The sequence below is a fragment of the Vipera berus genome, assembly GCF_964194415.1.
Source record: "Vipera berus genome assembly, chromosome: 5".
NCBI lineage: Eukaryota > Metazoa > Chordata > Lepidosauria > Squamata > Viperidae > Vipera > Vipera berus.
Window position 1 is genome coordinate 7684572 of NC_138207.1, and position 12449 is coordinate 7697020.

Consider the following 12449-nt stretch of genomic DNA (forward strand, 5'->3'; position numbering starts at 1 on the left):
TTCTAACCACTGTACCATCACGGCTCAATGTCAGGTGAGGAGGGTGGTTTTCTATGCTTTAATTATTGTAAACTGCTCAGGATCACAATAAAAAATAAAATAATAAATAATAAAAATAAATATAATAATAATAATAATAATAATAATAATAATAATAATAATAATAATAATAATAATAATAATAATAATAATAATAATAATAATAATAATAATATAATAGTCCTTGACTTAAGTCAAGCTCTTGGCCAACGAGCCCACACTTTTGGCTATTCGCAGTGTCATATGAGTGCTTTTTATGATGTTTTTGCTGAAAACAGGCATTAATTTCTGGGTTTGTTTGTGGGGTTTTTTGGCAAAAAAAGGCCCGCAGTGACCAATGGGTTCACTTTATGACTACTGTGTTCACTTTATGACTGTCACGTTTACATAACAAATGCCACAAGAAAGGTTGTCAGAATGAGTGTAGCCACATGGCCACCCACTTTACAACTGTCACAAGTTAACAACCACAATGGACAGGCTCCATTACACTCACATGTTGAAAAAATAAATAAATTAAATTAAAATAAAACAAAACAAAGTAAAATATGAAATGAAAACAAAACAAAATAAAGCAAAAAAACACACAAAAAATAATAAATAATAAAATAAAATAAAAAATAAAAAATAAAAATAATAAAACAAAATAATACAAAAATAAAATAAAATAAAACAAAGTAAAATATAAAATTAAAATAAAATAAAAAAATGAAAAGCAAAATAAAAAAATAATAAAATAAAATAATAAATACAATAAATAAAATAAAACAAAATAAAACAATACAAAACAAATAAATAAAAATGGCCTCCTCTTAGAAGTCTTGTGTTCCAGAGTCCTAACCCAGGAATTCTGCCTTTGCAGGCATGGGTCCGGATTACCTTAGGGAGCACCTGCTGCCAGCATCAACTTCCCATCGTCCTGTGCGCTCCCATAGAGAGGCCCTCCTTAGGGTGCCGCCGGTTAGGGAGTGCCGGCGGGTGATCCCCAGAGGGAGGGCATTTTCTGTGGGCGCACCTGCCCTTTGGAATGATTTACCTGTGGAACTCCGGACCGCCCCCGATCTGCGTTCATTTCGCCGGGACCTGAAAACCTGGCTTTTCGATTTATCAGGCCTGGACTGAGGGGTTTTTTTAGCTTTTAAAATATTGTTTTAATTGTTGGGCTTAATTAATTTAATTTATTTTAATTTTATATTATCTTTTATATTGTATTTTATGCTGCCCTGTAAACCGCCCTGAGTCCTTCGGGAATAGGGCGGTATAGAAATCTAATTAAATAAATAAATAAATAAATAAAAAAATAAATAAATAAATAAATAAATAAATAAATAAATAAATAATCTACAATCTTCTTACCTTGCAGGCAAGTTGCTATGGCAAAGTCCATGGCCCAGCTTACCAAGGCCATCAGCAGACCCAACAGGATCAGGAAGATCCAGTCTTCGCCCACTTTGGAGATGAGGAACTTTTGGCACCGCACAGTACAGACTGCAAGAGAGAGAGAGAGAGAGAGAGAGAGAGAGAGAGAGAGAGAGAAAGGGACAGGTGAGAAATGGGACATCCATGGGGCTGCATGGCAGAGAAGTTGGGATACAGGAGAAAAGCACGCTGGTCCATTGCTATGGAAACAATTCACTTTCAGAGCACAGAGTACAGGATGGGAGTGGCAGAAATACAAATACTTGGATAGGGAAGATGAGCAAAAAGGGAACAAAAACAGGAAAAACTTGGCAGTATTTAGATACAGGTGTAAAATACTCCTTAGCATTTAGTACACAAACAGAGAAAAGATTCTGGTTACGGGTTGCATCCATTCGTCTCTCAGTCCCCATCCTTGTCTGCCTGCATTGGTTTCTTCTCCTTAAATAGGACTCAAGCCATCATTTGTTCCAAAACCACAATCAAACTGTGGTTTCAAGTTCAGGGCAAAACCACAGTTTTTCACATTCAGACACGGCACTCTACGGTTTGCCAATCAAGAGAAAATGAGTTTAAAAGGAACAAGTTGAGATGGTAGAACAGAAGATGGAAAACAAAACTTAAAAATTTTTCTCAGCAGGTAATTAACTTGGTCCTAAGAACAAATCACAATATGCAGCTGCTGTTTGGTCTAATGGTTTAAAGTGCTGGCTTAGAAACCAGGAGACGGTGAGTTCTAGTTCTGCCTTAGATATGAAAGCCAGCTGAGTAACCTTGAGCCAGTCACCTTGTCTCAGCCCAATTCTCCACAAAGGATTGTTGCTGTGGGGATAATAGGAGGAAGAAGTGTGTTGCATAACTTCGCCATCTTGAGTTATTTGTAAAAAATAATAAAGGCAAGATATAAACAAACAAACAAAAGGTGGTAAATTCAGAGACTCCACACTTTTGCTAAATTTCAGTATACTAAGGTATAAATACTAAAGTGTAAATAATAAGGTGGGCATCATGAGGTCCAAATTCAACTCTGATATAATAGGGATTAGAGAAACATGGTTGGATTGACAAGGACACTTGATTTCAGAAGAAGTAGAATGTAGAATCTTGGGCTGGAAGGGACCTTGGAGGTCTTCTAGTCCAACCCCCTGCTCAGAGCAGGAGACCTTATAATATCATCCCAGTCAAATGGTTAACCAGTCTGTTTTTGAAAACTTCCAGCGTTGGAGCACCTACAAGTCTGAGACGCAAGCTGTTCCACTGATCAATTGTTCTCATTGTCAGAAAATGTCTGACACATTTGAACATTTGTCCAGAGTGGTATAAGGTCTCATGCTTTGGGTAGGAGTCGGACACTAGTGGTGTATGGATGGATAGATGGATGGATGGATGAATGGAGTGGGGTGGATGGATGGATAGATGGAAAGATAGATAGATAGATAGATAGATAGATAGATAGATAGATAGATAGATAGATAGATAGATAGATAGACTCTGTCGTTAGATAGATAGATAGATAGATAGATAGATAGATAGATAGATAGATAGATAGATAGATAGATAGATAGATAGATAGATAGATAGATAGATAGATAGATAGATAGATGATAGATAGATAGATAGATAGATGATGGTGGGTGGGTGGGTGGATGGATGGATGATGGATGGATGGATGGTGGATGGATGGATGGTGGATGAGTATATGGAAAGATAGATAGAAGGATAGATAGATAGTTGATGGTGGGTGGGTGGGTGGATGGTGGATGGGTATATGGAAAGATAGATAGATAGATAGATAGATAGATAGATAGATAGATAGATAGATAGATAGATAGATGATGGTGGGTGGATGGATGGATGATGGATGGATGGATGAGTATATGGATAGATAGATAGATAGATAGATAGATAGATAGATAGATAGATAGATAGATAGATGAGGGTGGGTGGGTGGGTGGGTGGATGGATGGATGGTGGATGGGTATATGGAATAGATAGACGGATAGATGGATAGATAGATGATGATGGGTGGGTGGGTGGATGGATGGATGGATGGATGGATGGTGGATGGATGGATGGTGGATGAGTATATGGAAAGATAGATAGATGGATAGATGGATAGATAGATAAATGGATAGATGGATAGATAGAGAGATAGATGATGGTGGGTGGGTGGATGGTGGATGGGCATATGGAAAGATAGATAGATAGATAGATAGATAGATAGATAGATAGATAGATAGATAGATAGATAGATAGATAGAGGATGGATGGTGTGTGGGTGAGTGGGTGGATGGATGGGTGGATGGTGGATGGAGAGAGAGAGAGAATAACAAAATAACAAGAGAACCATTGAGGGATGTGATGGTGTAGAGATGGATACCAGAGAAGAACTGAGCAGAGATCCTTCGATTGATGGTACCACGAGTGTTGAAAGGGTCAGATAAAAGAGCAAATTAAAAGAAGGACTATTTTGCATGGAGTTTGGAGAGATAGATGGAAGATTTATTAAAGCAGAAAACCATGAACTGGTCACAATGGGAGATTTCAGCTAGGTAGACATCTGTGGGGAGATTAATTCTGCCAGACCCAAGATGTCAGGTTTTTTACTTGTCTTGTTGCTATTTTTTTTTCTTTCCAAAGGCTGAGTTGTGCATCAAAGGAACGGCTACTCTGGACTTGGTCCTTATTAAAAAAAGATTGGTTGAAGATATTAAAGAAATGAAAACAGGATGCAAATGGCTATATTGTACTTATTAAAAAAAACCAAAAAACCCATGCTTGGAAACAGCCCTGGATTTTAGAAAGCATAATTTTAATGAACTAAGAAAAAGTAAGGAAAATATGATATAAAGAAAACATTAAAGATAAATGGATTGAGGCTGGTTGGGACTTCTTGAAAAGGAAATTCAGCTTCAAAAAATTAAAGTCTAAATTAAATCTCAAATTATATCTGAAAAGGTACCAGTGAAGAAGAAAACTAGGGACGCTCGGGAAGGCTAAATGTAGTTCTTCTTATCAAGGAATTACATAAAGAGGATCTCAGATATTACCAACCATCAAAACCTGGAAAGGTATTAAAGGACTAATATCCATTTAGTAGCATCTTGAAGAATAACAGAATAACAGAGTTGGAAGGGACCTTGGAGGTCATCTAGTCCAACCCCCTGCTAAGGCAGGAAACCCTATACCATTTCAGACAAATGGCTGTCCAGTCTCTTCTTAAAAACCTCCAGTGCTGGAGCATTCACAGCTTCTGGAGGCAGGTTATTCCACTGGTTAATTGTTCTAACTGTCAGGAAGTTTCTCCTTAGTTCTAGGTTGCTTCTCTCCTTGATTAGTTTCCATCTGTTGCTTCTTGTCCTGCCTTCAGGCGCTTTGAAGAATAGCTTGACTCCTTATTCTTTGGGGCAACCCCTGAGATATTGGAAGGCTGCTATCATGTCCCCCCTCGTCCTTCTCTTCCTTAAACTAGACATACCCAATTCCAGCAACTGTTCTTTATATGTTTTAGCCTTCAGTCTCCTAATCATCTTTGTTGCCCTAAGAATTTATCCGGGGTTTTTTTTGCACTGTTACGTAATATAACTTTAACGAGGAGGTAGACTTCGTAATGCTAAAAAAGATCAAAAGTTTCTTTCAAAGGACATCGGACTAAGACTACACTCTGAAAACTCACTAGGTTTCATTCAGCAAAAATAATTAGAATGACTAGTTGGCCAAAACTGTAAGCAAGTTTGACCACTGCTGGCATTTTGTGTCAGCTATCTTAAACAGGCTCCGTCCGTGCTCTTTCACCCAAGCCATTCATGTAGTCCTTGGAAGGCAACCAAAATTGTTGCCAAACAGTTATTTAAACCCCCAGGAAGCAAGCTTAATGAATTGCATCTAATTTGTTAACAAATTTTAACTGATCTTTTTGTCCTGACATTGGCCATTTGGGGCAACATGAGGCCGAAGGATGAACCTTGTTCTCCCCACCCACCCACCCCCGCCAAAGTGATGGAGTTATAAAACACAGGTAGTCCTTGTCTTACAGCCATCGGTGTAGTAAGCAAAATTAACGGGGAATCCAGATTCACTTAACAACCATGTTACTAATTTAACAACTGCACTGACTTAACAACTGTGGTGAGAAAGGTTGTAAAATGGGGCAAAATTCATTGAACAAATGTCTCGCTTAGCAGCCTAATTTTGGGCACAATATAAGTCAAGGACTATCTGTAGTCCAAAGTTTGCCCAAGGTTAGTCCAACCACTACAGACTGGGCCGTTTTGACTTCAGTAGTCCAGGATTTAAATCAGAGTTGGTTTACCAGAGACTGCGGGGCGCAGAATTGTTACCGACTTATCTTCAGGGCCAGGATTCATGATTCTGACTAACAGCACTTATCTGTAGATAAAGGAATAGACCGTTTCTCCATCCAAGGTTTATACTTTGTAACTTCTCAATCAACTAGGCCAGAAGATGGACAGCAACATGCATTAGACAGCTGTGATAACAGAGCCTCCTTCAGATCAAGAATCCTCATCTCCCCTCATGTGGCCTTCAATTTCCGAGGATTACCAGTTCGATTCAGAACACTTTTGCAGGAAACTGGCCTTTACTACAATGGGTTCGCTTAACGATCAATCAATCACTCAATCAATCACTCAATCAACTAATGAATCAGAATAGAACTGGAAGGGAGACCTTGGAGGTCTTCTAGTCCAATCCCCTGCTCAAGCAGGAGACCCTACACCAGGGGTAGGCAACCTCGGCTCTTTTAGGACTCATGGACTTCAATTCCCAGAATTCCTGAGTCAGCTATGCTGACTCAGGAATTCTGGGAGTTGAAGTCCATGAGTCCTAAAAGAGCCGAGGTTGCCTACCCCTGCCCTACACCATTCAGACAAATGGCTGTGTGATATCTTCTTAAAAGCCTCCAGTGATGAAGCAGCACCCACAACCTCTGGAGGCAGGCTGTTCCACTGGTTAATTGTCCTCACTGTTAGGAAGTTTCTCCATAATTCTCCACAAGAGCCTTGGTGGAGCAGTGGGCTAATGCCTCCTTAAGTAACACCAGCTGCCTGCAATTATTTCAGGTTCGCATCCCACCAGGCTCAAGGTTGACTCAGCCTTCCATCCTTCCAAGGTAGGTAAAATGAGGACCCAGATTGTTGGGGGCAATTAAGCTGACTTTGTAATAATGCCGCTTGGGGGGGGGGCTGAAAGCCCTAATAAGCAGGCATATACATAGAATGAAGGCTACTGCTAAGCACATTTGATTTGTGCTTTAGATTGTAAGTCACCCTGAGTCTTCGGAGAAGGGCGGGATATAAATGGGATTAAAATAAAATAAATAAATAAATAAATAAATAATTCCACGTTGCTTCTCTCCTTGATCAGTTTTTCATCCATTGTTTCTTGTCTTGCTTTCCGGTGCTTTGGAAAATAAGTTGACCCCCCTCTTCTTTGGGGCAGCCCCTCAAATCTTGGAATACTGCTATCATGTTCCCCTCTAGTCCTTCTTTTCTATAGACTGGCCATACCCGGTTCCTGCAACTGTTCTTCGTATGTTTTAGTCCCCACAGGCCTTTAATCATCTTAGTTGCTTTTCTCTGCATTTTTCCCAAGTCTCAACATCTTCTCTGTAATGTGGTGACCGAAACCGGATGCAGCATTCCAGGCGTGGCCTCACTAAGCTTTTGTAAAGCGGTACTGATACTTCACCTGATTTTCATTCCACGACTGCACTGTTGCTTTACGACCACCGCAAAAACACACACACACACACAAAAACAGGCTCCATTGAGGCCATAAGCCAAGGATTTAGTATTTAGTATTTAGTATTTAGTATATTTGTATACCGCCCTTCTCCCGAAGGACTCAGGGCGGTGAACAGGGCACATATAAAAATACAGAATACAAAAATTAAAAAAGAATTAAATAGGAGCCCGAGCTAAAACAATAGATGGTAATAAAAAATCCACAATAAAAACCCCAACACATCCCCCATCAGGCCAGGCCAGGCCGGCTAGATAGGTCTTCAGACCGCGTCGGAAGGAGCGAAGGTCAGGTGCCATCCGGAGCTCAACTGGCAGCTGATTCCATAAAGCCGGGGCGCCCACAGAGAAGGCCCTCCCCATGGGGGCCACCAGCCGACATTCTCTGACCGGTGGCACCCTGAGGAGTCCCTCTCTGTGGGAACGCACAGGGCGGAGGGAAGTTGATGCCGGCAGCAGGTGATCCCCGAGGTACTCTGGACCCATGCCATGTAGGGCCTTGAACACCATTACCAGTACCTTGAATCTCACCCGGAAGACAACTGGTAGCCAATGCAGCTCGCGGAGCAAAGGTGTAACATGGGAGTATCGGGGAACTCCCAAGACAACTCTCGCGGCTGCATTCTGTACCAGCTGGAGCCTCCGAGTGGTCTTCAAGGGAAGCCCCATGTAGATGAGCTGTATTTCATGAACTCAGCCTTAGACGGCCGGCTAGATTCATGCTGCCTCATTCTACCTCCACGGGCATTTCCTGGCATGACATGACACTAAAGAGTCAAAACACACCGGGGTATTTCTGCTTTTTTTTCCCCCCAGGTTTGGGCAGAGTGTACATCTGAACCAGCTTGGTCCTTTGACTCTCAAACAGCTGAAGACACTTCCAGATGTCCCCCCATCTGGCTGACCAACTGCTGCCTGGGGTGAGCCGAGAGACCAGTCCAAAATTCTGATTTCATGAGTAAACCTACAGCCGGCCGTCCTCCTACTCCATTGCTATGACAGCTGTCAGAAGCCAACAGCTCAAAGGGGTGTGTGTGTGTGCGTGTGTGTGTGTGTGCTTGTGTGTGTGGCACGGATGCACCTCCGGTTAGGAAAACAGCCTCTCGCTCTCCTGCCCATCTGGTCACAGGAGGTAGCCACTCTAGCAGAGGAGAAGAAAGCGGTCCCAGCCAAGGCCACACCAGGACACGGTCCATCTCCTGTGGCTGCCTCCGCGAGTTGGCAACATTTAACAGGGAAACAGCCTCAAGAACAAAGCAAGCTGTGATTGCAACAGTTGCTAAGGGATTTAGGAAGAGCCAGATCCCATAGACAATGTGTGTGTGTGTGTGTGTGTGTGTGTTTGGCCAAGCTTTCGGCAACGGGGAGTCTAGATGGTTATAAAACTGGAAGGGGCTGTTGCAAAACGTTATTTCCTTATCCGTCTTTTTTTGGAGGACCAATGCATCTTCGTTAAAATCAAGTCGTCAAAGGAGGAATGTACCACCGAGCGAACCCAGAGGTGGGCATGCATGGTTCCTGGACTGAACCATTTCTGAATGGAGCCTGAAAGGTGTTATGTAGGTCACCTGTCCACCGGGGGGGGGGAAGCAGCCAGGGGACATGATTAGTCAACCTGTCCGGCGGGAACTTGTGGACACCGGGTTGGGTGATACCTGTCTGGTGGGAGAATTGAGAGATCGGGTTGGCTGACTTCAGGTGGATGGAAACGTATATAAGAGGGTACCTGCGAGGTAGGGGCAGTTCTGCCATGTTGTATTCAATAAAGAAGGATTAATACACGTCGTCTCCGAGTCTCTGTCCTATGGCCGTCCAGACACAACAAAAACCATGAGGCCAAAGGAGCTATGGATGAAAAACTGAAGGCTCACAGGCGCACACATTGCATCACGCTTAAGACAGACACAACCCTACAGCTGGTCCTCGACTTACCACAGTTTAGTGCTTTAGTGCTTAGTGACCGTTCAAAGTTACAACGGCCCTGAAAAAAAGCGACAGATGACCGCTTTTCACACTTAACGACCGTTGCAGCCTCCACGTGGTCCAAAAATTCAGATCCTAGGCAATTGTCTCATATTTACGACGGTCACAGCATCCCGGGGCTCACGTGATCCTCTTTTGCGACCTTCTGACGAGCAAAGTCAATGGGGAAGAAGCCAGATTCGCGTAACTATCACGGTGGTTCACTGAACAACTCTGACAGGAAAGGTCATAAAAGAGGGCAAAATTCACTTCACAACTGTCTCGTTTAGCAACAGAAATTTGGGGCTCAGTTGTGGCCGTAAGTCGAGGACTACCTGTGCTGTCGGTAAAAATCCAGCCCCTGGGAGGAGTTGGGCAGAATGTTGTAGGCCACAACAGCATCCATTGCTGAGGAAGATGGCCAGCAGAACTATAGCCGAACATCCCAGCTCCTCACTGCACCAAAATAACTTTTCCAGTATCCTCTTCCTTTAGTTAAAGACATTTGCCTGCCCACCATCTCACTTTGAACCTGGAATCCCATAATGCAGACAGTCCTCAGCTTACGACCACAATTGAGCCCCAAATTTCCACTGCTAAGCAAGGCAGTGGATAACTGAGTTGCGCCCCATTTTACGATCTTTTTGCCACAACGGCTAAGCCGGGTGTGTGTGTGTGTGTCTTCAGACTTGGCCCTTTTATGACTTGTGGACTTCAACTCCCAGAATTCCTCAGCCAGGCACATCTGTGCCTGGCTGAGGAATTCTGGGAGTTGAAGTCCACAAGTCATAAAAGGGCCATGTTTGAAGAGCCCTGGGTTAAGTGAATCACTGCAGGTATTAAGTGATTGGCGTGGTTGTTCGGCGAATCTGGCTTTGCCCCCTTGTCGTCACTTGTCGGAAGTGGGATCACATGACCCTGAGGCACTGCAACGGTCGTTAATGAACGCCAGCTACCAAATGCCCTAATTTTGATCCCGTGGCCACAGGGAGGTTGCAAGGACCATCAATGTGAAAAGCAGTCTTGTCGCTTTTTTCCCCAGCGCTGTTGTCACTTCGAACAGTCACTAAATGAATGTCTGTAAGTCGAGGACTATCCAGTGACTTAAAACCAAGTCACCAAAATACACGGAAGCTGCAGACACAAGACACATTAAGCTCGGGGCTGCCGCATAGAAAAGCAGGGGTGATCACCCTATTCTCCAAAGCTCCTGAAGGCAAGACAAGAAGCCGTAGATGGAAACCAATCGAGGAGAGAACCAAACGAAAAAAAAATAAGGAGAAATTTCCTGACAGTTACAAACAGTTAACCACCGGAACGACTTGCCTCCAGAAGTTGTGGGTGCTCCATTATTGGAGGTTTTTTAAGACAAGATTGGACAGCCATTTGTTTCAAAATGGTGTAGGTCCTCTTGCTTGGACTAGAACAGAGGTCCCCAACCTTTTGGGCACCAGGGACCGGTTCTGTGGAGAAAGGTTTTTCCGTGGACCGGAGAGTGCGTGGTTTTGTGTGCTGCCTGCATCCCACGGATGGGGCTTTGCTTGTTTGTGCAGACCGGTTGTTGGCATGCCGCAGCCCGGTACCAGTCCACAGACTAAGGGTTGGGGACCTCTGGACTAGAAGACCTGCAAGGTCCCTTCCAACTCTGTCATTCTGTTATTCTATATTTTTAAGCGCCCCCCCCTTTTGGGGATGGGGGCTTAGTGTGTTGTGTAACCCAGCTCTTTCAGTTTTCAGTTGGTTCACAATTCAGCATATTGTATGAACACAACCACACAGTTTTCTCGTGCGTTTCTTTCTGTACATACTGCCAATTTTCCAATGTCTGGTTGAGCCACCACTCCTATTCTTCCAGGCCAGAGCTGTTAATTTGCATAAAACTGGGGACAAAGGTAATTGTAATCTTATATATCTGCAGGGTATCAGATTAAATTCTGCTGCACAATCCTTCCTTTGACAGCAGCAATGTGTGACGGGATTGTGAGGAGTGGCTTCCCTCAGCCTGAGTCAAACTCTCTTTGAAAAGTAAATATGGGACTAAAAAGTTTCAAATAGCTTATGAATAATTTTTAGTAATTAAAAAGATGTGTTATTATAGGTATTATAGTTTTGTTATAAGGGAGTTAAAGAGTGGAAGGTTTGTTAATGTTTTAATAGATATTTAGCATATGTTTGTATAAGATTGTTATACACAATACCCTGTATTCTGCTTTGGGAAGTCAGGGGGCGGGGAGGGGCGATGGGGAGGGGGGTTCAATTTATATGTTTTTTAAGTTTTGTAAAACTTTTCAATAAAAAAAAGTACCAGGTCTTCCCTTGTGTCCAAGGATAGCGACACAAGACACTTAACCCTTTAGAAGCTTTTGGAAAGAGTGCAGAGAAGAGCAACAAAGATGATCAGGGGACTGGAGGCTAAAAGATATGAAGGACAGTTGCAAGAATTGGGTGTGGCTAGTCTAGTGAAGAGATGGACTGGGGGTGACATGATAGCAGTCTTCCAACATCTCAGGGGTTGCCACAAAGAAGAGGGGAGGGTGTCAACCCATTCTCCAAAGCACCTGAAGGCAGGACAAGAAGCAACGGATGGAAACTAACCAAGGAGAGAAACAACCTAGAACTAAGGAGAAATTTCCTAATGGCAAGAACAACTAATCAGTGGCACAGTTTGCCTTCAGAAGTTGTGGGTGCGCCAAAACTGGAGGTTTTTAAGAACTATTGTTCTGGACGCAGTGGCTCAGTGGGTTAGGATGCTGAGCTTGTCGATCAGAAGGTCGGCAGTTTGGCGGGTCGAATCCCGAGTGCCGCGTAGCAGAGTGAGCGCCTGTTACTCGTCCCAGCTTCTGCCAACCTAGCAGTTCGAAAGCACGTAAAAATGCAAGTAGAAAAATAGGGACCACTCCGGTGGGAAGGTAACAGCGTTCCGTGCGCCTTTGGCGTCTAGTCATGCCGGCCACATGACCACGGAGACGTCCTCGGACAAGCGCTGGCTCTTCGGCTTTGAAACGGAGATGAGCACCGGCCGCTAGAGTCGGAAACGACTAGCACGCATGTGCGGGGGAACCTTTACCTTTACCTTTTATTGTTCTGGAATGGTATAGGGTCTCATGCCTGATCAAGGGGTTGGGCTAGAAGACCTCCAATGTCCCTTCCAACTCTTGCCATTCTGTCATTCTGTTAACCCAGCTGGTGATTAAACCAAAATTAGCACCTTACTCACGGATCTGGCCACATTCAATCCATTTCCATCTTTTAGGAGAACATGATGTC

At 43.3% G+C, this 12449-nt stretch overlaps 1 protein-coding gene across 2 annotated transcripts in view; it reads right to left on the bottom strand.

The window, feature by feature from the left end:
• Positions 1-12449, bottom strand: part of CLCN2 (chloride voltage-gated channel 2) — a 133967-nt gene that overhangs the window by 73391 nt on the left and 48127 nt on the right. For both annotated transcript variants that reach the window (XM_081329150.1, XM_081329149.1), the window contains exon 3: positions 1396-1527. In XM_081329150.1, the coding sequence (XP_081185276.1) occupies positions 1396-1527 (132 nt within the window). The remainder of the gene's footprint in view (positions 1-1395; positions 1528-12449) is intronic.